The sequence below is a fragment of the Oncorhynchus mykiss genome, chromosome 7 (genome assembly GCF_013265735.2).
Source record: "Oncorhynchus mykiss isolate Arlee chromosome 7, USDA_OmykA_1.1, whole genome shotgun sequence".
Lineage (NCBI taxonomy): Eukaryota > Metazoa > Chordata > Actinopteri > Salmoniformes > Salmonidae > Oncorhynchus > Oncorhynchus mykiss.
The window spans coordinates 40,291,763-40,316,185 of NC_048571.1; the positions used below are offsets into that span (position 1 = coordinate 40,291,763).

Genomic DNA, 24,423 nt, shown 5'->3' on the forward strand with positions numbered 1-24,423 from the left:
TAATACCAGAATAGTGGGTTCAATTCCTAGGACCACCCATACATAAAATCTATGCACACATGACTGTAATTTGCTTTGGATGAAAATGTTTGCTAAATGGCATTATATTATTGTGCTACCTAATAAGGAAAGTGTCTGTCCCCACCTGGCACAACACACAGCCCACTAACACAATGCGTTATCACTGAGCAGCTGCTGGATCATGACCTATGGTACCAACACCACTGGAAAGTTCAGCATCATAAGCATTGGATAAATGAGACCACTAGGGTGTGTGTGTGTGTGTTCTATTTAGGGGTCCCAATGACGGGCAGGAGGGACAATAGGAGGCTGAGTTAAATACTCTGGTGCATTCTTCTTCCCATCACTCTGAACCTCTACAGGACATTTCCAACCTCAGCAGAGAAAGGTAAGACTGGGCTCCTCTCTGAATGTGATATTGTGTAGACAATGCTTAGAGCATTTCTGTATTTCCTGAATTTGAGGTTTTCAAGGTCTGATAATTGCGGAACATTATTCATTGTAATATTTGTTATTATCTGTGTATTTCCGTATGTATTTTTTTTAAACTATTGAACTATTTTGAAAACATCTCGCATACTTTTGGATTCTATTTACAGATGCTCAAAATTAAACTGTAAATCAGTAGCAAATCTAAATGAAAATTTTAGGATAGGGCTATTAGAAAAATCTGGACTCAATTTATGTTTTCCTTCTTTTATTTTTATTTTTTTTTACAATTCGTTAGTTTAGAAAATGTATTTATCAATTTCGGTTTCCAACTTATTTTAGTTTTCTAATGTCTCTTTTGTTTTATTAAATTGTCTTTTCTTTTGGGAAAGAATATTTTCTGAGATTGTTTTACAGGTTTTTCTATGTTTTACCAGTTATTTCTATAAAGTATTCCACACTGGTTTCCATTTACTAATCATTTACACTGGATTCCCATCTAAACTGGACACTGCAACATTCCTTTATGGAATTAGGAATTCTAAAAAAGAACTTCCCAAATCCAGACCTCCTGGTCTATTTGTGGAGCATTATCCAGTGAAAATAAGCAGGAGAAAGCCAGGATTGTTATCTGTCTGGAATAGTTACCATGCCAGGGCTGATGCACGTCTCTCCCCCTGTCTGCAATCACTTTCTTTTGGGGGGTGCCACTGTCAGCAGAGAGAGGCGGCAGGGGGATGGGTCACAGGCCCCAGGCTCCAAGCCAGAGGGTCAGATGTAGAAGTGGGGACTGGTGATGTAGACCACTTGGAGCCCTGAGCGACCACTTGACCTGCTGATAATGTACTGTAGTAGTTGGAGAAAAACAACCCATAGCTAGATAGTAAACAACTATGACCAAATGGAAACATGCTCTATAGTTCATTTAGCAAAAGAAGGAAGGAATAACAACAACAAAAAGCTATGATTTAGGTGTTTTTCAGTCATATTACATGAGTATGATAGTTACTTTTCATAAAGTTGACAATACACTGTAGAATAATGCAATTACTTTGTGTTGCATGTCAGTACATTGAAAGCTATGATGACATATCAAGGGAACTGAAATGGGAGACATAAGTACCATAGGCTTACAGGTGCAAATGGTTTCTCTTGTCAAGTTCTTCAGAAACATAGGTCTTATTTTTGTCTTCTAGGGGAATCTACATTGCCAAGATGCCAGAGCAAGTGTAAGTGTATTCTTTTCCAGTGAACCCCTTCATAAATCAAATCAAATCAAATCAAATGTATTTATATAGCCCTTCGTACATGAGCTGATATCTCAAAGTGCTGTACAGAAACCCAGCCTAAAACCCCAAACAGCAAGCAATGCAGGTGTAGAAGCACGGTGGCTAGGAAAAACTCCCTAGAAATGCCAAAACCTAGGAAGGTTAGGCAGCAAGTCAGCACCTCAGGTGGACTGGGGACAGCAAGGGCTCAGGTCCTCCGAGAGAGAAAAAGAAAGAGAGAAAGAGAGAATTGGAGAGAGCATACTTAAATTCACACAGGACACCGGATAAGACAGGAGAAGTACTCCAGATATAACAAACTGACCCTAGCCCCCTGACACATAAACTACTGCAGCATAAATACTGGAGGCTGAGACAGGAGGGGTCAGAAGACACTGTGGCCCCATCCGATGATACCCCCGGACAGGGCCAAACAGAGATGGGATGGGTCAGACAGCACATGCCAGTTATCTTTAGAAACACTAACAATGACTGCCTGATAAATTCTGTGTGCCACATTAGGAAGTATTTCAGATACTTGATCGCTTATGCTAAATTATGTTTACACTAAAATGTATTTTTTTCTTTACAGACAAGAGGTGAGATTTCTCTAAATCTATTGCATAAATGCCAATAAACACTGATTAAGTGAGACATTAATTCTACTGTCCAATCTATGACTAACTTAATCAAATTGATTCATCTTTTTGAAGCGAAAGTCGAAGATCTCGGCCTCCCGTAAGCTCATGCTAAAGGTGAGTCTATAGCCACACTATGACCACAGCAATAACACTTGACTGTTTGGCAACTACCTCAGTCATATGAGGCCATACGTTTGAAATATTTAAATGTCTTTTCAGAGCTTAATGGTGGCCAAGGCGAAGGAGGAGATTGAGCAGGAGATTGTGGATAAAGAGGAGGAGAAGGAGAGGTATCTGGCAGAGAGAGCACCCACCTTACAGACCGGTGGCATGTCCTTTGCTGAGCTCCAGGTACTCCCATCCATACACACATTCAGTAAACCTATTGACTACATTGACCTGGGTACTAATTCATTGCAAAATTCAAATTTCCCCAACAGGAGTTATGTCGGGAGTTACACGCCAAGGTTGACGTGGTGGATGAGGAGCGATATGACATTGAAGCCAAAGTCATGCACAACACCAGAGAGGTACCGTGCCTACTGTACCTCTCTGCCGCTTGAAACATACTTTCTAAATGTACTGTATATCCACGACATGGTCGACTCCAAGGGCTAACTGTAAAGATGGTGTAATCTGAGATATCTTTTGTGTAGCCCATAGAGAAAGAAGCCATTTTAGTTGTATCTCTAGGATGGGGTCTACCTCTTCTTTCCACCTGTCCTGTAGATCAAGGACCTGAACATCAAAGTTTTGGATCTGAGGGGGAAGTTCAAGCGGCCCAGCCTGAGGAGGGTAAGGGTCTCTGCTGACGCCATCTTGCGCTCCCTCCTGGGCTCCAAACACAAGGTCTCCATGGACCTTCGGGCAAACCTCAAGTCAGTCAAGAAGGAGGACACAGAGAAGGTAAGTTGAGTTTTTCCTGGTAGATTTAGTGTGTCCTCATAAGATCAAAGGCAGCAGGCAACAAATAGTGTGATGCAACGATGAGTTTTGCTAAGTTTGTATAATATACTGCCTGGAGCTTTATTTAAATTGTCAATATTTCCCCCAACCGGTGGTAATCTATACATCAATGACAGGAGCTAACAGTTTGCTCTTGTAACTTGAAGCTGACCAGGCTGATATACTGACACACTGACATCCTACTGACATGGTAGTGACTGCCGTTGTGTGTACGCTCTGCAGGAGAAGACAGTGGAGGTGAGTGACTGGAGGAAGAACGTGGAGGCCATGTCTGGCATGGAGGGAAGGAAGAAGATGTTTGACGCAGCCAAAGGCACCCCTCAGTAGACAGAGAGGAGAATACTCTAAATGTTTCCTTCATTTCTATTCATCCTGAACATTCAAAATGTGTTAATGGTTTAAAGTCTTGTTTCAGTGGCACTACAATGCTTGTGTTTATTGTTTAGCAAGGCTTACACAGTACGAGCTGTATGCTGCTACAATCACAATGTTCTGCTTCATCCTCACTGTTAATATTGACCTGAGAAGAAATTTTAGAGTAAATGACAGTTCATGCAATTCCACTCATTTTGACATGAGGCAGAGAAATAATTTTGCCGTTTTAAAGCTTATTTGCTTGCCTGACACCTGAATTTAATTCCGCTATCAATCGCGTCATACATTGTCTGAGACTAGAAGTCGATTGGGCTGATGCCAAAATGAGGGGCGTTGTAGAAAACAAATTCATCAGCGATTGGATCAGCTCCAACCAATCCGAGTATCAACGTTGACAAGGTCATCATGCAGGGCAGTTTTGGCCCGACACTTTCTGGGACCAATCAGAACGGTCAGAATGTGGTCGCATTCTACAAGACGTCAGGGAGGAAAGCAAATCTAGACTCATCGGGAAGAAGAAACGCTAGTGGGTGTGACATTTGGCCAGAGGGATGTGGATGAGTAGTCAGGCTACTACTGTGCTGCAATTCTACACATTTTGCCATGGGGTGGAGACAACTTTTTGGTGAATGTGAGATAGTGAGAGCGACTGACAAAATCATTAACTGGTTACCAATGTAATTAGAGCAGTAAAAATAAAAGTTTTGTCATATCTGTGGTATATGGTCTGATACAGTGCCTTGCGAAAGTATTCGGCCCCCTTGAACTTTGCGACCTTTTGCCACATTTCAGGCTTCAAACATAAAGATATAAAACTGTATTTTTTTGTGAAGAATCAACAACAAGTGGGACACAATCATGAAGTGGAACGACATTTATTGGATATTTCAAACTTTTTTAACAAATCAAAAACTGAGAAATTGGGCGTGCAAAATTATTCAGCCCCCTTAAGTTAATACTTTGTAGCGCCACCTTTTGCTGCGATTACAGCTGTAAGTCGCTTGGGGTATGTCTCTATCAGTTTTGCACATCGAGAGACTGAATTTTTTTCCCACTCCTCCTTGCAAAACAGCTCGAGCTCAGTGAGGTTGGATGGAGAGCATATACAGGCTATATACAGTGGCAAGGTTATAAAAGTAGCAAGGCTACACACAGACACCGGTTAGTCAGGCTGATTGAGGTAGTATGTACATGTCGATATGGTTAAAGGGACTATGCATATGTGATGAACAGAGAGTAGCAGTAGCGTAAAAGAGGGGTTGGCGGGTGGTGGGTGGTGGGTGGCAGGACACAATGCAGATAGCCCGGGTAGCCAATGTGCGGGAACACTGGATGGTCGGCCCAATTGAGGTAGTATGTACATGAATGTATAGAAAAAGTGACTATGCATATATGTTAAAACAAGAGTAGCAGCAGCGTAAACAGAGGGGTTGAGGGGGGGCACACAATGCAAATAGTCCGGGTAACCATTTGGTTACCTGTTCAGGAGTCTTATGGCTTGGGGGTAAAAACTGTTGAGAAGCATTTTTTTTCCTAGACTTGGCACTCCGGTACCACTTGACATGCGGTTGTAGAGCGAACAGTCTATGACTGGGGTGGCTGGGGTCTTTGACAATTTTTAGGTCCTTCGTCTGACAGAGTAGAGGTAGAGGTCCTGGATGGCAGGCAGCTTAGCCCCAGTGATGTACTGGATCGTACGTACTACCCTCTGTAGTGCCTTGCGGTCGAGAGGTCGAGCAATTGCCGTACCAGGCAGTGAAGCAACCACATGCTCTCGATGTTGCAGCTGTAGAACCTTTTGAGGATCTCAGGACCCATGACAAATCTTTTTAGTTTCCTGAGGGGTAATCGGCTTTGTCGTGCCCTCTTCACGTCTGGCAACGAATATGTAACAAGGGACAGCCAACGAGAGCATACAGGTCGCTGTGGTGGGTGGTATATGGGGCTTTGGTGACAAAACGGATGGCACTGTGATAGACTGCATCCAGTTTGCTGAGTAGAGTGTTGGAGGCTATTTTGTAAATGACATCGCCGAAGTCGAGGATCGGCAGGATAGTCAGTTTTACGAAGGTATGTTTGGCAGCATGAGTGAAGGATGCTTTGTTGCGAAATAGGAAGCCGACTAGATTTAATTGCTGAGTAGAGTGTTGGAGGCTATTTTGTAAATGATATCGCCGAAGTCGAGGATCGGCAGGATAGTCAGTTTTACGAAGGTATGTTTGGCAGCATGAGTGAAGGATGCTTTGTTGCGAAATAGGAAGCCGACTAGATTTAATTTTGGATTGGAGATGTTTAACATGAGTCTGGAAGGAGAGTTTACAGTCTAGCCAGACCCCTAGGTGTTTGTAGTTGTCCACATATTCTAAGTCAGAACCGTGTGGGCAGTGGGCAGCGATCGGGTGAAAAGCATGCGTTTAGTTTTACTAGCGTTTAAGAGCAGTTAGAGGCCACGGAAGGAGTGTTGTATGGCATTGAAGCTCGTTTGGAGGTTTGTTAACACAGTGTCCAAAGAATGGCCAGATGTATACAGAATGGTGTCGTCTACATAAAGATGGATCAGGGAATCACCAGCAGCAGGAGCGACAATGTTGATATATACAGAGAAAAGAGTCGGCCGGAGAATTGAACCCTGTGGTACCCCCATAGAGACTGCCAGAGGTCTGGACAACAGGCCCTCCGATTTGACACACTGAACTCTATCTGAGAAGTAGTTGGCAAACCAGGCGAGGCAGTCATTTGAGAAACCAAGGCTGTTGAGTCTGTCGATAACAATACAGTGATTGACAGAGTCAAAAGCCTTGGCCATGGCGATGAAGATGGCTGCACAGTACTGTCTTTTATCGAAGGCGGTTATAATATCGTTTAGGAACTTGAGCATGGCTGAGGTGCACCCGTTACCAGCTCGGAAACCGGATTGCACAGCGGAGAAGGTATGGTGGGATTCAAAATTGTCAGTGATCTGTTTGTTATCTTGGCTTTCGAAGACTTTAAAAAAGCAGGGCAGGGTGGATATAGGTCTATAACAGTTTGGTTGGGTCTAGAGTTTCACCCCCTTTGAAGAGGGAGATGACCACGGCAACTTTCCAGTCTTTAGGGATCTCGGATGATACGAAAGAAAGGTTGAACGGACTGGTAATCAATCGGGGTTGCAACAATGGTGGCGGATAATTTTAGAAAGAAAGGGTCCAGATTGTCTAGCCCAGCTGATTTGTACGGGTCCAAGTTTTGCAGCTCTTTCAGAACATCTGCTATCTGGATTTGGGTGAAGGAGAAGCTGGGGAGGCCTGTGCAAGTAGTGCGGGGGGTGCGGAGCTGTTGGCCGGGGTTGGGGTAGCCAGGAGGAAAGAATGGCCAGCCGTAGAGAAATGCTTATTGAATTTCTTGAATTTCTCTTATTTTGGATTTATCGGTGGTGACAGTGTTTCCTAGACTCAGTGCAATGGGCACCTGGGAGGAGGTGCTCTTATTCTCCATGGACTTTACAGTGTCCCAAAACTTTTTGGAGTTAGAGCTACAGGATGCAAATTTCTGTTTGATAAAGCTAGCCTTTGCTTTCCTAACTGACTGTGTGTATTGGCTCCTGACTTCCCTGAAAAGTTGCATATCACAGGGACTATTCAATGCTGGTGCAATCCGCCACAGGATGTTTTTGTGCTGGCCGAGGGCAGTCAGGTCTGGAGTGAACCAAGTGTTATATCTGTTCTTAGTTCTACATTTTTTCAAAGGAGCATGATTATTTAAGATGGTGAGGAAATTACTTTTATAGAACGACCAGGCACATCCTCTACTGACGGGATGAGGTCAATATCCTTCCAGGATACCCGGGCCAGGTCGATTAGAAAGGCCTGCTCGCAGAAGTGTCTTAGGGAGCGTTTGACAGTGATGAGGGGTGGTTGTTTGACCGCGGACCCATAGCGGATGCAGGCATTGAGGAAGTGATCGCTGAAATCCTGATTGTAAACAGCAGATGTGTATTTGAAGGGAAAGTTGTTCAGGATAATATCTATGAGGGTGCCCATGTTTACGGATTTAGGGTTGCACCTGTTGGTTCCTTGATAATTTGTGTGAGATTGAGGGCATCTAGTTTAGATTGTAGGACTGCCAGGGTGTTAAGCATATCCCAGTTTAAGTCACCTAACAGAACAAACTCTGAAGATAGATGGGGAGCAATCAATTCACATATGGTGTCCAGGGCACAGCTGGGAGCTGAGTGGGGTCTATAACAGTCGGCAACAGTGAGAGACTTATTTCTGGAGAGATTAATTTTAAAATTTGAAGCTCGAACTGTTTGGCCATAGACCTGGAAAGTATGACATAACTTTGCAGGCTATCTAGCAAAAGTAACAGGTTCACATTGTCTTGAACAGACACGATATTCCCTTGTATGCCAAAGCTCTGTTACTTAAGGGCAAGGGATCATGTCTGGACAGGGCCCACCTCAGTCTCATAACAGTAACTGCAATAGCAACTCTGTAAAGCTAGAGGACAGTGTTACCGCTGTGCTGAATTCAAACACAGTCTAATATGAGCAATGCTGTACACTCTTAGGAAAAAAAGTGCTATCTAGAACCTTACATTTGGCTGTCCCCATAGAAGAACCCTTTGAAGAATAATTTTTGGTTCCAGGTAGAACCCTTTTGAGTTTCCATGTAGAACCCATTACACAGCGGGTTCTACCTGGAAACAAAAACTGTTATCCTATGGGGACAGCTGAAGAACCCTTTTGGAACCCTTTTGGAACCCTTTTTTCTAAGAGTGTAGGATGGTCTGTGTTCAGATTTCCGTTCAAACTTGTGGTAGGCCTGACAATGTTGCAATAGTAGCTAAGAAGAATTTATTAACTGTGGGTCGTATCCTTACTTGAATTGTCTGTAACTTGGACTTTGTCCTTGGATGGAATATTTCTATGAAGAGGACATGGATTTCAAGTCAGAGTTTTGCTCTGAGTTCTCATGTTCTTCAATACAATTATCAAGGGATATGCAGTATTTCTAGATAATATCACTTGTATCCAGTTTTGAATTTAATCTAATTATAAGGATATGAATGAAGGTTATTATAAAGTGTTATCAATTCAGTTAAAAAGGCAAGGGGATTGTTTTTCTACAGCCACACCGGTTATTCCGTCATAATGGCCAGTATGTTGTGTACTTGCTTACATAACACATACAGTGCCTAGTGAAAACCTACACACCACTTGCATAGTTTTCAGTTTTTACTGCGTTAAAATGTAATTGGATTAAATTAAATAAAAAATTCATACTTATCTACACAACCTGCTCCACAATTTCAAAGTGAAATAAATAATATAGTACATTTTCTAAATTAATATACACAATTAAATGCCTTGGCTGCGTATGTCTTCACACCACGGAATTAATACTGTACTTGGTGGAAGGGGTGCAAGGGGTGTGTAGATTTTCACTGTAGGTCACATAACATCTCCATACATATATCATGGGACATGAGACAAAGCTGGCCTCCGCTTTCTGAAGGTCCTACAGGCTCCCAAAAGTGTGTCAGAAATCTCACGCCAAACAACCTATAAACAACCAGAGGGCAGAAACACATACTATAAACAAAACCTTTGAAAGGCTGTGTCCTTTAGGCGGTATGAGGCATGTGCTGAATCATAATTACATGTTAAATCTGATTCGTGTGGGGTCTCATATTAATATAGAATGTTGGTTTCTATTAAAAGGTTTGGCAGGGAGATAAAGAGTGCTGTAAACATGTTGTTGCAAGTTAGCAGAGAGGAATAAGACACTGAACAATGGAGGTGCTGCAGAGGATTCAGCAGTTCAAGTGTGTGAAGAACAGAACTAAGTCTATACCCTTCAACTGCAGTGTAACAATACTCTCCAATTCAAATGGAATATATAGCTAATTATAAACCGAGTAGTTTGGGTCCTGGATGCAGATTGGCTGAAACAGCATTCCAGCCGTGTGTATATCAGACAATAAACCATGGGTATGTTGCAAAACTACTTGTTTACTGAACAGAAATAGGCCTATGCCCTTCAACTGCAGTGTAACAATACTCTTCAATCCAATTGGAACATTTCTTTCCTAATCTGACTGTTGGTTTAATCTTACTCTTTGTTCCAAATTGGAAAATATTCTATACACTCTTAGAAAAAAAGAGATATTGTTTGAGTATTTCGTGGGTGATTGTTCCTGTCTCTGTGTTTGTTGCACCAGATAGGGCTGTTTCGGTTTTTCACGGTTCTTGTTTTTGTATATTGTTCATATTTTTCATCTTTATTAAAGATGTTCAACCATAACCACGCTGCATTTTGGTCCTCCTCTCTTTCACCAGAAAACCGTAACAGCCATATTTTGTGGGTGATTGTTCCTGTTCCAGTGTTCACGTTACGGGACTGTTTCGTCTTTGTTCCTTTTTGTCGGTTTGTTGTTTTGTTCGGTGTTTAAGTATTACCATTAAATATGGATTATCATCACGCTGCATCTTGGTCCTTCTCTCTTTCACTCGAAGACGGTCGTTACAGTAGAACAATTTTGGTTCCATGTAGGACCCTTTTCACAGAGGATTCGCGTGGAAACAAAAAGGGTCCTCCTATGGGGCCAGACGAAAAACCTTTTTGGAAGCCTTTTTTATAAGTGTGCAAGTTGTTGCCAATGATTAACTGATTAGCAGATTAAGCAGATCAACTATCCATTTGATGAGAGTCACAATTCATAATCATAAACTATAATGACCCATAAATCTGTCCAATTAGTTCTGAAATGTGTGTGTATTAGGGCTATGCTGCGCTGTCCCTAATGCTACACTCTTAGAAAAAAGGGTTCCAAGAGGGTTCTTCGGCTGTCCCCATAGGAGAACCCTTTTTGGTTTCAGGTAGAACCATTTTTGATTCCAGGTAGAACTCTGGGTTCCATGTTGACCCCTCCTGCCTTGATTTACCTTTTGCCTGCCCGTTGTACTGTAATAAACTCTGAGACTCGTACTATCCGCCTGTGTCTGCATCATGAGTCTTAGCCTGAGGCGTGATAGTATGAAATGGCAAAGCCTAACCCAGTAGACTCGGGCCAGCTCCGCAACGTTGTCTCCTCCCATGCAGCCACCATTGGAAGACACAAGCAGTTACTGGACAGCCTTATGGAGGGACTCCATACCCTGGCAGAACTCCATGACCATGCATTCAATACATTGCTGGATCAATTCCCCAGATTCCCTACTAGGCAGCAAGCCACAACAGTAATCCAGCCATCAGTGGCGCTTCTTCCTAGCCTACCCCGGTGTCCCGAGAACCTCGTTTACCTCATCCGGAGTGCTACGCTGGATATTCTGGAACCTCCTGGGCTTTTCTCTCCCAGTGCTCCTTCGTCTTCGACCTGCAGCTTTCTTTGTGCCCCTCGAACCGCTCGAAGATAGCGTACCTCATTACGCTGATGTCAGAGAGGGCACTCGCTGGCGGTGTGGGAGCAACAGTCCACCGTTTGTCTCAGTCTGGAGGAGGTAGTTGTGGAGGTACGAAATCTGTTTGATTCTTCGTTGTCCGGGAGAGAGGCTGCTCCAACTGCGTCAAGACTCCTGTAGTGTGGCAGACTACGTAGTGGATTTTTGCACGTTGGTGGCTGAGAGTGCCTGGACACCGGAAGCCTTTTTCGACACATTCCTTCATGGATTATCGGAGGTTAAAGACAAGCTTGCAGCCAAGGAGTTTCCAATGGCCCTCGACTCCCTCATCACCTTGACCTTCCGGATGTGCGGCTACGGGAATGTTGGAGGGAGAGGAGGTCTGTTCCCAGTCACACTCGCTCATCCACTGCTCCCAACTCATGGCTGCACTCATCTGGGGTATAGAGAGCCAGTTCCTTATGGGGGAGGTCTGGCTAACCGGATGTTGGTCCCGGACTCTGCCAATTCCCCGGTCCTGGAATGGGCACATTTCTCGAGACTGACCTGCCATCCAGGCTCCCGTCGTACACTGGCTTTCATCCAACAACGCTTTTGGTGCCTTCCATGGTTCCTGATGTCTCCGCATTTGTCTCAGCCTGCACTGTGTGTGCACAAAATAAGACTCCACGACAGCTCTGGCTGGCCTCCTTCAACCACTCCCTGTTCCTCACGGCCCCTGGTCCCATATATCCCTGGACATTGTTACTGGTTTTCCTCCGTCAGATGGTAACACCACAATCCTGATGGTGGTGGATAGGTTTTCTAAAGCAGCCCATTTTATTCCCCTTCTAAAGTTAACTTCAGCCTAGGAGACTGCTCAGTTCATGGTGCAGCACATATTCCGGATCCATCGACTTCCGGTCGACATGGTCTCTGATTGTGGTCATAAGTTCTCGTCCCAGTTCTGGAAGGCGTTCGCTGCCTGTCCTGTGGTTTTCACCCCCAATCTAACGGCCAGTTGGAGCAAGCCAATCAGAACCTGGAGACGGTTCTTCGTTGCCTCGTCTCCGCCAACCTCACCACCTGGAGCCAGCAACTTGTGTGGGTGGAATACGCCCTTAACACCCTTCCCTGCTCACTGGTCTCTCACCCTTTGAGTGTTCCTTGGGATATCATTCCCCCCTTTTCCCTGAGCAAGAGAAAGAAGTCAGCATATCCTCTTTCCAGATGTTCGTCCGCCGCTATCGCCGTACCCGGGCCACTCTTCTGAAGACCACATCCAGGTATCGCAACAGACGGATTGCCGCCAGACACCTGCTCCCCGCTATCAGCTTGGGCACAGGGTATGGCTTTCCCCATCTCTAAAATCCTTAGCCCCTCTGCTGTTTGTCTTCTGTTGCCCCGCACCCTCCGTATACATGCCACGTTTCATGTGTCTAGGATTAAACTCTACCTCACAGCCCTTTGTCTCCTGTCTCATCTTGTCCTGTCAAGTCCTACCAGCGTTTTGCCCTGTTTCCTGTGCTCTAGTTTTTGTTTTCTCCTAGTCTTCCCAGTTCTGGCCTTTCTGCCAGCCCTGACCCTGATCCTGCCTGCCATCATGTACCTGCCTGACTCTGATTTGGATTACGACTCTTTGCCTGCCTTGACTTACCTTTTGCCTGCCCCTTGTACTATAATAAACTGAAAATCGTAGTATCCACCTCATGTGTCTGCATCTGCGTCGTAGCCTGAGCCTTGATAGGTTCTCCTATGAGGACAGCCGAAGAACCCTTTTAAGTTCTACATGGCACCTAATAGTGTATCTGGTGACCTAACCAGGAAGATGGTGGCCCTGCAGCAACTCAGGTCAGAGGTGTTGACCCATGCTCTTTTGTTCTTTGAATTTGTAAAGTGATATTTCTAAGTAAGATGTTAAGATGTTCCTGTTCGAATGCTTTTCTGTGTGCGTGTGTGTGTGTGTGTGTGTGTGTGTGTGTGTGTGTGTGTGTGTGTGTGCAACGTGCACTTAGAGGTCAACATAACATAGTAAGTGTACATTTCTGTGGGAGGGTGTGCTTGCTTTTGTACATTCGTGCATGTAAGGGGGCATAAACTTAATCCTTCCCTTTCCCCGCCAAACTTGACATTCATCCCTATTTGGGAGCATCTAGGGTTGTTCAGTCCCAGTCTATGTAAAAATAGACTGAAGTGAAGCCTACGGAGAACACTTGTTTACTCATTGTATGTGATGCTGGCTACCATCTGTTAGCGGGTATCTGCCCACCCATCGTAGACACAGCCAGAGAGGGCCATGTGATCCTCAACAGGGTTTAAAAGCTTATGGTTCCAACAGAGACTGGTATACAATACAATCCCACATTGTCCCCCCCATCTCAAGCCCACACTGCACCACTCTGGGTAAGTCTGCATGTTGTGTGTTTACATACAGAATCAATTTCTATGCGGAAACAATTCAACTCTTTGGCTGTATTGCTTATAGGTGGTACACTATGTAAAATAATATGAATTACTATGCATTTTATAGATAACAGGGAATATTTACTTTGATTTTTGCATGGTACTCCACACACATTTATGCAGGTAAATTCTAAAGATGTCAGACACAGAAGAGGTTGAATATGAGTAAGTAAATGACCAGTTCATCAGTTGAATCATCTGTATTCTGTCTACCAGTTGTTATTTATTTGTTGATCAATGCTTGTGAGTGATTCCGTAATGGAATTGGATCCTAACACAATTATTTTGATCTGTTATTCTTTCAGGGAGAAAGAACGTAAGTCATGGCATCGATTCAAATATTATCTTGGGGAAAAACAACATAACTAAATGCTGATATAACTAAATACTGTGAATTAAGATATAATTTATGCAGTAAGGGCTCAAGTGCAGCTACAGGTACAGTATGTCAACGTTTCATCATGGGGGATAGTGAAAATCGTTTAGAATTTTATTTCATCCATTGCCAATACACAGTATATGATTTTTCCAGAACGCTTAAGAATAATCTAGGCACAACTAATTGCTGATGTGAATGTCTAAATACAGTTTAGTGTAAAATAGACTTTATACTGATTTATTCTTGTTTGTTTACATAGTTGTCCATGCTGCTGCTGTGTTCATGTACTGCTTTCACATGTGGCTGGTACTGAACCTAATGATCTTCCTTCTCTGTGCATGTGGTCAGAAGGAGAGGAGGATATTGTTGGTATGTATTACAAACAATATCTTTCAGAACCAGTGATTTTAGTAGGCTATTTACTATAAAAACCCAATAATGTAATACTATTATATTGAATGTCAAAGGACATTATTGAATTGTCTGAATTAAAACTTTGAAGCAATTATTAGTTCTGCCACTTTGTTACCCTTTTTACACACCACAGCTTCCTCTACAGCTTGAGTCACCAAAAAAGCGGAGTCCACTAAGCCCCTGGCATCTCCACTAGAGTGCACAAATTAGCCATGGGACTACTGTATAGCTACCGCTGCGGTATAAGCTTCTGCGCCATACAGACCACTTTTGTCTTTGGCCCTCAGGTCGACCATCCCAACCCCACTTCCCTTCCTTGCCTCTGTCTCCGCCTGCCCACTAAGCATGTTCCCTGGGGAATTGTTTTATTATGATTTTTTACTTGAAAGGTATGCTGGTGCCTGGGTTACCCATCACCTATCTCTATTTCTGTCCCGTCTTGTCGCCATGCTGTTGGGCTTCAGCGCGGCTGTCCCTGACCTCAACAAGCACATGTTTCATCCTCATGTGGAGTTCGAGTTGGTGTTATAGTGCTATGTGGGTCAGGTAGTCCAGAATAGGGGACCCTAGGGGAAAGACGCACAATGCCACTCTCGGGCCAAGATAGGACTCCTGGTGATGCGGTTCATGTTTCCCTCTAAGCAGAGCAACGGAGTCACTGTTACCGACTGCTGTGCTGTGACTGGCACTCGGACTGAGGAATGAATGGTGACCTTTGATATTCAGGCATGAAATCCACTGACGGCAACAGCGAGAGAGCTTTAGAGAGCTGTATCCCTCTACCTGGAGTGCTGCTCACATTGAGGACACCAATCCTCACGAGGGAATAAAAGTCAGCTGTGCGGTTACACTCAGTCAATTCACAGTGGGAGAAAAAGGGTTGACGAACTGGCAGAAATAATGACTTTGATTAACAGAAAAATAGAATGCTGTCTTTAATCACTACTTTGCCTTTCTAGTTAGTGTGTTGCTTCTATTCCTACTCTGTATGCCCATGTCTTGGCTTGAGAATGACTGCTCTCACAACATGCGCTGGCTTTGCAACAGACGGAGGAGGAGGTTGCTGAGGAGAAGGAGGAGGTAGAATGTAGTACTGCATGTGCTCATGCATGCAAGCTAGCTAGCCTAGTAACACTGAGAGTAGCAACTATACATACTGTATACACACTGTATACACACACACACACACACACACACACACACACACACACACACACACACACACACACACACACACACACACACACACACACACACACACACACACACACACACATTTCACCTGTTTGTATTGATCCTGACAGCATGGCTGTTTCAGTGAAATGTAATTATGTATATTCTCAAGATGGAATAGGATAGTAGGGTTCAATGCTCTACATGGCTCTTGATATCATGGCTCCTTAGAAAAGCCTGTATGGATGAGGTACAACACAGCCAGCAGAGGAGATATGTGAGCAGGGGCTGGGGTGGGGAGGGGTGATCAAGCAGGTCACAGACCCTTTTTCTAATCTGGTTTAGCACCGCTGTTCCCCTGGGCTTCCGTGAGTCTTATCATGGCTCAATTTCAGTCTCTGCTCTCAGCACCTTTTCACATCTGTCATAATTGACATTGTATTCACCCTGGCTTTTTTTTACCAGACGCCGAGGGGGAGCAGGAGGAAGGAGGTAAGTGAAGGCCTATCAATCAATACCGGGCTATGAAAGAATGTGTGAAAGTTACATTTGTGTGTGAAAGTTAAACATGGACCAGTTTTGGAATGTTCTGTCAAGTACATTTAATTATGTCATTAACTGAGTTCTCCTTTTTCCCACTCGGGAAGAAGGTTGGGCAAAACCTAAACCAAAGTAAGATTCAAAATTAATTTGGATAATCTGAACTCAGTTTAGGAAATATTTCACATCCAAGGGAAAACTGTTGTATTTTGTATCATCCTCAGACCAGCCTTCATGCCTCAGACCAGTATGGTGCCTCCCAAAATCCCAGATGGCGAGAAAGTGGACTTTGATGTCAGTTTGCCTCACTGTAGCTACACAAGTATACTGAATATAAGGACCTATACTGACCTGGAGTTGGATCAAGTTGCCCCTAACCACTGATTAGGATTAGGATGGAGTTGTAGGGGTTATCTGATCCTAGATCTGTGGTTAAGTTCAACTTCTACCTCGAGCAACTAACCATGTCCTCCCTGCATGTCTTCTCACCATGTCCTCTGACCTCTCATCCTTGAACCTGTCCTGCCTGTAGGATATCCACCGCAAGCGTATGGAGAAGGACCTGACTGAGCTGCAGACGCTTATCGAGGCCCATTTTGAGAGTCGCAAGAAGGAAGAAGAGGAGCTCATTAACCTCACTGATCGTATTGTGAGATACAGTTACATCATTCTGTGTTCAGACAGCCTACTGATACATCATTCTGTGTTCAGACAGCCTACTGATACATCATTCTGTGTTCAGCCTACTGATTCATCATTCTGTGTTCAGACAGCCTACTGATACATCATTCTGTGTTCAGATAGCCTACTGCTTGCTCTGTCATTGCCTCACATACAGTTCTAGTCAAATACTTTTGGTGATGATACATGGATACATAAATAGGGATATCTGAGGTGGTGGGGAAAGTACCCAATTGTCATACTTGAGTAAAATTAAAGATACCTTAATAGAAAATGACTCAAGTAAAAGTGAAAGTCACGCAGTACAAAAACGAGTTGAGAAAAAGTCTAAAAGTATTTGGTTTTAAATATACTTAAGTATCAAAAGTAAATGTAATTGCTAAAATGTACTTACGTTTCAAAAGTAAAAGTATAAATCATTTAAAATGCCTTATATTAAGCAAAGCAGACGGTCCAACTCTCATACATAATTTACAAATGAAGCATTTGTTTAGTGAGCCCCCCAGATCAGAGGCAGCAGGGATGACCAGGAATGTTATCTTGATAAGTGTGTGAATTAGACCATTTTCCTGTCCTGCTAAGCATTCAAAATGTAACAAGTACTTTTGGGTGTCAGGGAAAATGTATGGAGTAAAAAGTACATAATTTTCTTTAGGATTGTAGTGAAGTAAAAGTAAAAGTAGTCCAAATATTAATAGTACCCCTAAAACATTTTTTTTTTAATAAATAAATATTAATAGTACAGATACTCCAAAAAACGACATAAGTAGTACTTTAAAGTATTTTTACTGAAGTACTTTACACCACTGGATATCTGTGCGATGGGGTTATAACTAATCTAATACTATCCCCTCTGTATCTCAGGAGAAGCGCAGGTCTGAGAGAGCAGAGCAAGTGAGGATCCGAACGGAGAAAGAAAAGGAGCGTCAGAACAGAATAAACGTGAGTGTCCCCATTGCAACACAAGGATCGCCAGTGGACAGCGTGAACACTGCGCATTAGTAGAAGGTAGGACAACTGTGGCAACGTTGTAGTTATTCTCTCATCTCCAGGAGGAAAAGGCAAGAAAGGAGGAAGAGGAATTTAAGAAGAAAGCAGAGGATGACGCCAAGAAAAAAAAGGTCCTCACCAACTTGCAGTTCAGCGGGTACAAGGTGACAGAAATCATCCAAAAACACCCGTACAGCACCAGACTTTCTGAATTGTTACCAGAGTCTAATTTATAGCTAATATCTGTACATCTCGTTATACTGTAACTACAGACAGAAAAGAAAGGTGGGCCGAAAAAGAAAACAGAGCGAGAGAAGAAGAGAGCGATCTTAAGTGAACGGCATAAGGAGCTGAATATTGACCATCTCAAAGAGGACAAACTTAGGTATGGTTGAGAAAAAGCTGTACACTGGCATGTAGTGATAATATACAGTATGAAAGGGGTATTATCCAATTATTAATAATGTTATAATCTCACCCTAACGAGATGAATGACTAATCTCTCATTATGCTACAGATATTCAGTTAACCACTGAGCAGCATTATAGGATTCTCCTAATTTCCGCAATTTTCAATTTTTTTCCACTCTCTCCCTCATATAGAGAGAAGGCTACTGAACTGTGGAAGTGGATACATCAACTTGAGGCAGAGAAATTTGATCTCCAGTACAAACACTCCCGACAGAAATATGATGTAAGATTCTTTTCATTCTAGACTTTAGGCTATAGCATCAAACTGAAATGAAAAATGATATGTGCATATGATTCACATGAAAGTGAAAGTATAAGCATGCTTTTAAAAATATTTTTTATAAACACCAGCCTTGCTAACTCCTCCTGTGACACGAGTAGAGATTTGATATACTGCTTTCGTATAAATGAACATGCACAACACCACAAAACCTCGCCCTCTTTATAACTAGAGTTCATTCAAGATCTGGTAACTATATCTCAATGGACATGACAGGGAGGCATAGACAAGGCAATTGGCTGGGATCCAAGAGAAATATCAAGACATACATTAGAGGTTGATTAAAGATCTTATTTATTAGGATCCCCATTAGCCGACGCCGACGGCGACAGCTAGTCTTACTGGGGTCCGACACATAACGAAAAAGACAGTACAGACAACAACATAAAGACTTTACAATTGTCATACCTTTAAAAACATTAACATGTGTAGATGGTTGTATTCACTGTCAAAACTCTCATTTATATAGGTCACCGTACTCAGGAATCGAGTCAGCGATCATCAGAAAGTGTAAGTACAAAAGACATGGCCTAGATACCAGTGGCGGCGTGTGTCGTTTAACGTTAGGGAGGAGCATGGCCTTATTTCTATTCAAATCAAATCCAATTTTATTTGTCACATACACATGGTTAGCAGGTGTTAATGCGAGTGTAGCGAAATGCTTGTGCCTCTAGTTCCGACCACGCAGTAATATCTGACAAGTAATCTAACAATTTCACAACAACTACCTTATACACATAAGTGTAAAGGAATGAATAAGAATATGTACATAAAAATATATATGGATGAGTGATGGCTGAATGGTATAGGCAAGATGCAGTAGATGGTATAGAGTACAGTATATACATTTGAGTTGAGTAGTGAAGGGTATGTAAACATTATATAAAGTGACATAGTTTAAAGTGGCTAGTGATACATTTATTACGTCAATTTTTTTGTTATTAAAGTGGCTAGAGATTGAGTCAGTATGTTGGCAGCAGCCACTCAATGTTAGTGATGGCTGTTTAACAGTCTGATGGCCTTGAGATAAAAGCTGTTTTTCAGTCTCTCGGTTCCAGCTTTGATGCACCTGTACTGACCTCGCCTTCTGGATGATAGCGGGGTGAACAGGCAGTGGCTCGGGTGGTTGTTGTCCTTGATGATCTTTTTGGCCTTCCTGTGACATCGGGTGGTGTAGGTGTCCTGGTAGTTTGCCCCCGGTGATGCGTTGTGCAGACCTTACTATTACAGCATATTGGATGACTGTCTTTCATATTCCATTCACCAAGCTCAATGTAACATTGGTAGGTTTAGGTTACTACATGATACTTAAATGTCCCTATACCGATCATGAGGTTGCTACAACCTAGCCCACAAACAAACGTTTATAACAGGTTGAAAGACAAATTGCGGTCATCAAGGGGACAGATAGTGACACACACAATACCGCCTTGCACAGTCTTGCATGCATCTAGCCCGCTGGGGAGTAATCCTTCATCTTAACAGTTGCAAAATGGACAACTAAAACAAGAGTTTCTATTGGACAAGGGTAGGTCCCCTCCCTGTTTCGTTCCATTTTACAGTGTACAGAAGCAGTTTGCCAGTTACATCAGAGGGCCCCGGGGCAATAAATGTATAAAACTGAAAGCTTACCTTGACTTGGAAGAGTTGCAGTGTTGGATAGCCTTAGCCAACTAGCTGACATAAATAGTATTACACTAAGTGAAAGGTAAAGTGAAAGGTAAACTGCTTCTCCTTAATGTTTTTAGAAATGAATTCTCTCTCTTTGAGTTAACTACTCACCACACTTTATTAACTGCAGCACTAGCTAATTGTAGCTTATGCTTTCAGCACTAGATTCATACTCTGATACTTTGATTGGATGGACAACATGTCAGTTCATACTGCAAGGGGGTGAAAACCATGAGCCTCGTAGGTTTTGTATTGAAGTCAATATACCCAGAGGAGGACGGAAGCTAGCTGTCCTCCGTCTACACTATGGTGCTACCCTTGAGGGTGCTGTTGAGGATACTGTAGACCATTGCAAAACAGTGTGTTTTAATTAGTTATTTGCTGACATTAATATATATAGTATAGTTTTCTCTTTAAAGGATACCTTTCTTAATCTTTCACTATATACATGTTCCTGAAATTCACTTAGTAGTATGGTCCTGCCCTTCCTCCTCTGAGGAGCCTCCACTTCTATATGCTTCTTAAACATACACAACACATTCCAAGAATCCTCATTTCCTCCTATATTTTCTATCTTGTCATTTCTTAATCGTATTTGTAATTTCTAAACTCTCGATACTATGCCTAGTTTCCTTCCAGTAGTGATAATACCCTGCTAAGACTGATAAGCCATCCCAATGTAGAGGCTCACCTTGAGCCTAATCAAGTTTCTGCCCCCTCCTGTCTTTCCATCCCCTCCACCCTCCACCCTCCACCCTCCACCCTCCCTCCGCCTGTTGCCAGTTGTTTGAAGTGACTCTACGAACAGCTGCAGGCTGAGAGGAACTGAGAGGGGCTGAGTGGGGGCTGGCGCTGTTGCACACCCAGCCTGTCGGGATCCAGACAACAAAGGCCTGGGGGTTAATTAAAGAAAATGGTCTGAGAAGAGAGCAGCCAATAGGGCGCCTGAACAACCAAAACAACAAATGCAAGCATGCACATCAACACGCACGCACGCACGCACGCACACACACACACACACACACACACACACACACACACACACACACACACACACACACACACACACACACACACACACACACACACACACACACACACACAATGGAACTGCAACAGCTGAAAGGCCCCAAATCTACCTGTGAGGTCACAACTAGTAATACGCTCCACAATACAATACAGGAGACTTAACACGGGTATTCTAAACATATCCTACCTTCAGATACCTCGTGTAGGATATCTGAAGGCACTATACTTGGGTCTGATCTGACCATCCCCCCCCCCCCCCCCCCCCCCCAGACTCTAGTAAACTAGCCTGAGCATGTCAGTAAATGTCCTAAGAAGGACATGAAACAGCTGTCATAAGGCTGTGGACCCCCACACTGTTGCTGTTTTTCAATGGTTTCAGACCTGCACCAATTTGCCAGACTTAATCCCACTTCAATCTGGGTGTTAATCAATACTATCGATATTGTCTAAAACATCAGTGTGTAATTTAATATCTGGGGAGGTGAACCGAATGCTGAAATCACACGTTGTGGCATAGTACATGTGGCGATGTGGAGTAAGGGGCCGGCTGGTTGCCAGCATAAAGCAAAAAGATCACTCACCAGAGTAGCTGCATAAAATGAGTACGCAGTTATTCTCAGTCGCAGAGTCAAGCTCTATGAATTTGCTTAATCCCTGTCTCATGACACATTGTTTTCAACAGCCTTTACTGGCTTCTCTCTAAAGGGGCATCACATTCAAACAACCACTGCCAGGGTATGGGGACATGATCTGCACCATGCTACACATGCCTGGGGGCTTACACACATAAAAAGCACTGAACATGGCTTCATGGCTTCATTCAAAGGTTAGAATGAAGGTAACATATTTCAGGAGGAGAAGGCATGGCAGGTACCGTTGATAATGCATATGAAACGTGTGAATGCCTCCCCTTGTAAGCTGTTTCGCATGAGTGGTACACGCATCTCGGGGATCAGACCACAACGGTTGTGCTGACTCTTCATTCTAACTACTGTACGACACATTACTCATGTTTGTGTAGTATAGCAGTGTATCTGAGAAGGGTAAAGCAATTGCCATAGGACAACAAAGCCAAACACTTGGTAAGATTGTTTGTTTTCTGAATTCTTTCTTTCCCTATTTGGCTTACCTATTGGTATTGTACTGGGTTTCCCACTCATACCTTGCAGTGCCAACCTCTCAAGCAATGTAATTAGGTGGCTTGAGTGTGGATTCACTTGGAGACATACTTGTCTTCTTGGCTGGTGGGTGGCCTGGTTGATATAACAGTGCTAACCTTGTGTCTCTTCTCAGTACCAAGGGGACCAGGAGCAAACGGGGCTTGAGGAAATAATGTTGCAGATCAGAATTGAGACCATAGGAGTCCATTCCATTCATACCACTTTGCCCGATGGACATCCTGGTACTCTACAGACAAGGAAGACTTGTGTGACATGTGGAATATTTTTCAGAAAAAATATTTGGAATTAACTTATGTGGATTGTTATTTTTAGGGAAAAATGTATCATAATAAACCAACAAAAATATGTTTGAAAGTCTCTCTCCTCGCGTGTGATGAGCAACAGCATAGATGACTAAGAAGAAGGTAAGATGGTGACCTTTCTTGTGTTGCAATGGAGGAAACAAAATGTTGAACATTGTTATGGCAACTTTATCCATTTTAAATCTCTTATCCTTTCAGTAAGGACACATAACCTCAATATTCTAACTATTCACCCTGACACACATATGACATAAAGTCAGGTTTAGAAATTAGGGTTAAGGTTAAAGTGGCAATTAGCAGTTGAAACAACAACAAAGGTTATTCCTGCTAATGTTTAATTTATAAGTACAAAAACGGATGTAGCAACAGCAGATTGGCTCTTTGAAGCGCCAATCAGCAGTTGAAACAATAACAAAGCATATTCTCTGCAACTGTTTCGGTAAAAGCTGAGGAATGGGGCTGGGGAAATATAACTCTCAAATTCATAGACAGAGCTATGGATGCAAGGCCTGGCCATCCATGATATCAACATGATAGTTTTAACTATGTTTTGAGGCTGTACAGTGTTTGTTTACATTTACTTAGTTTACAAACGTTGGAGTCATACAAGCTTATATTTTGCGTTCTAATGGGGCATGACAGTTGAACTAAGCTCAAATAAATTATTAAATTATAAGTCAACTGCTTATTGCCCCTTAAAGGGTGCTGTGAGGATTGGCAACTACACCTCCTCCACACTGACTTTTAACACAGGAGCCCCCCAGGGCTGTGTCCTCAGTCCTCTGCAGTACTCTCTGTTCACCCACGACTGCGTGGCTTTGCACGACACCAACTCCATCATAAAGGTTACTGACGACACCATCTGATAGGCCTGATAACCAACAACGCAGAGTCAGCCTATAGGGAGGAGGTAAGTGAACTAGCATTGTAGTTTCATGAAAACAACCTCTCCCTCAACATCAGCAAAACAAAGGAGTTGATTGTTGACTGCAGGAAGCAGAGGAGGGAACATGCCCCGATCCACATCAAGTCACAAGTTTTAAGTCCCTCGGCCTCCACATCACTGAGGACTTGCCGTGGAACAACTCTTGTCAAGACGGCACAACAGCGTCTCTGCTTCCTAAGGCTGCTGAAAAAATGAGGCATACCGCCACCGGTTTCTCTCCAAATACTACTGCTGCACCATCAAGGGTGTCCTGCCGGTTGCATCGCTGCCTGGTACGGGAATTGCTCCGTCCCCGACCGCAAGGCCCTCCAGCGGATGGCGAAGACGGCCCAGTACATTACTGGGACCATGTTCCCACCCGTCCAGGACATCTACCCGGAACAGTGACTGAGGAAGGCGCGCAGCATCAAAGGACTCCACACACCCCAGCCACGAGCTGTAATCTCTCTTACTGTTTGGCAGATGGTAACGCAGCATGAGGCCTGATACCAACAGGCTCAGAGACAGTTTCTATCTACAAGCCATCAGACTGCTGAACACTTGAACTTGACTGACCAGCTGTTCTAATTTTCTGCACCATACCACAGATGCACACCTTCGACATAGACATGCACACACACACATACAGTGTGTGTGAAGGTATTCACACCCCTCAACTTTTCCTACATTTTGTTGTGTTACAGCCTGGATTTAAAATGGATTAACCCCATAGTGTCAAAGTGGAATTACGTTTTTTAGAAATGATTAAGAAATTAAAAGTTGAAATGTCTTGAGTCAATAAATATTCAACCACTTTGTATTGGCAAGCAAAAATAAGTTCAGGAGTAAACATTTTCTTAAATCA

The 24,423-nt window shown here is 43.2% G+C and overlaps 2 protein-coding genes across 10 annotated transcripts; both read left to right on the plus strand.

Moving 5' to 3' along the window:
* The first annotated feature begins 277 nt into the window (after positions 1 to 277).
* Positions 278 to 4,417, plus strand: tnni1b (troponin I type 1b (skeletal, slow)). Of its 4 annotated transcripts, none has more exons than XM_021608251.2 (8): positions 278 to 409; positions 1,647 to 1,679; positions 2,311 to 2,317; positions 2,429 to 2,473; positions 2,579 to 2,710; positions 2,800 to 2,889; positions 3,089 to 3,265; positions 3,548 to 4,417. In XM_021608251.2, the coding sequence occupies exons 2-8, from the start codon at positions 1,666 to 1,668 to the stop codon at positions 3,650 to 3,652; spliced, it is 570 nt and encodes a 189-aa protein (XP_021463926.1). In that variant the 5' UTR covers positions 278 to 409; positions 1,647 to 1,665; the 3' UTR covers positions 3,653 to 4,417. The 4 variants fall into 4 exon arrangements, with proteins under 4 accessions (XP_021463926.1, XP_021463927.1, XP_021463928.1 ...); XM_021608252.2 differs by having other exon boundaries at positions 280 to 409; positions 2,432 to 2,473; XM_021608253.2 differs by lacking the exon at positions 2,311 to 2,317 and having other exon boundaries at positions 302 to 409; positions 2,432 to 2,473.
* An 8,942-nt stretch (positions 4,418 to 13,359) lies between these two features.
* On the plus strand, positions 13,360 to 22,685 carry tnnt2b (troponin T type 2b (cardiac)). 6 transcript variants are annotated; one of them, XM_021609222.2, is made up of 14 exons: positions 13,366 to 13,463; positions 13,647 to 13,688; positions 13,829 to 13,839; positions 14,254 to 14,271; positions 15,955 to 15,981; positions 16,137 to 16,161; positions 16,254 to 16,323; positions 16,562 to 16,678; positions 17,575 to 17,652; positions 17,763 to 17,864; positions 17,973 to 18,085; positions 18,303 to 18,393; positions 18,920 to 18,960; positions 22,444 to 22,685. In XM_021609222.2, the coding sequence occupies exons 2-14, from the start codon at positions 13,660 to 13,662 to the stop codon at positions 22,481 to 22,483; spliced, it is 762 nt and encodes a 253-aa protein (XP_021464897.1). In that variant the 5' UTR covers positions 13,366 to 13,463; positions 13,647 to 13,659; the 3' UTR covers positions 22,484 to 22,685. The 6 variants fall into 6 exon arrangements, with proteins under 6 accessions (XP_021464900.1, XP_021464901.1, XP_021464897.1 ...); XM_021609224.2 differs by having other exon boundaries at positions 16,140 to 16,161; XM_021609220.2 differs by having other exon boundaries at positions 13,368 to 13,463; positions 14,251 to 14,271.
* Positions 22,686 to 24,423: the final 1,738 nt, after the last annotated feature.

Bases quoted from the DNA above. Each gene is read 5' to 3' on its own strand.
- tnnt2b (XM_021609220.2), top strand. From the start codon at position 13,660: ATGTCAGACACAGAAGAGGTTGAATATGA. The intron at 15,982-16,136 runs GTAAGTGAAGGC...CCACTCGGGAAG, and splicing joins GGGGGAGCAGGAGGAAGGAG to AAGGTTGGGCAAAACCTAAA. The intron at 17,865-17,972 runs GTGACAGAAATC...CTGTAACTACAG, and splicing joins TGCAGTTCAGCGGGTACAAG to ACAGAAAAGAAAGGTGGGCC.
- tnni1b (XM_021608251.2), top strand. The intron at 2,474-2,578 runs GTGAGTCTATAG...ATGTCTTTTCAG, and splicing joins CCCGTAAGCTCATGCTAAAG to AGCTTAATGGTGGCCAAGGC. The intron at 2,890-3,088 runs GTACCGTGCCTA...CCTGTCCTGTAG, and splicing joins TCATGCACAACACCAGAGAG to ATCAAGGACCTGAACATCAA.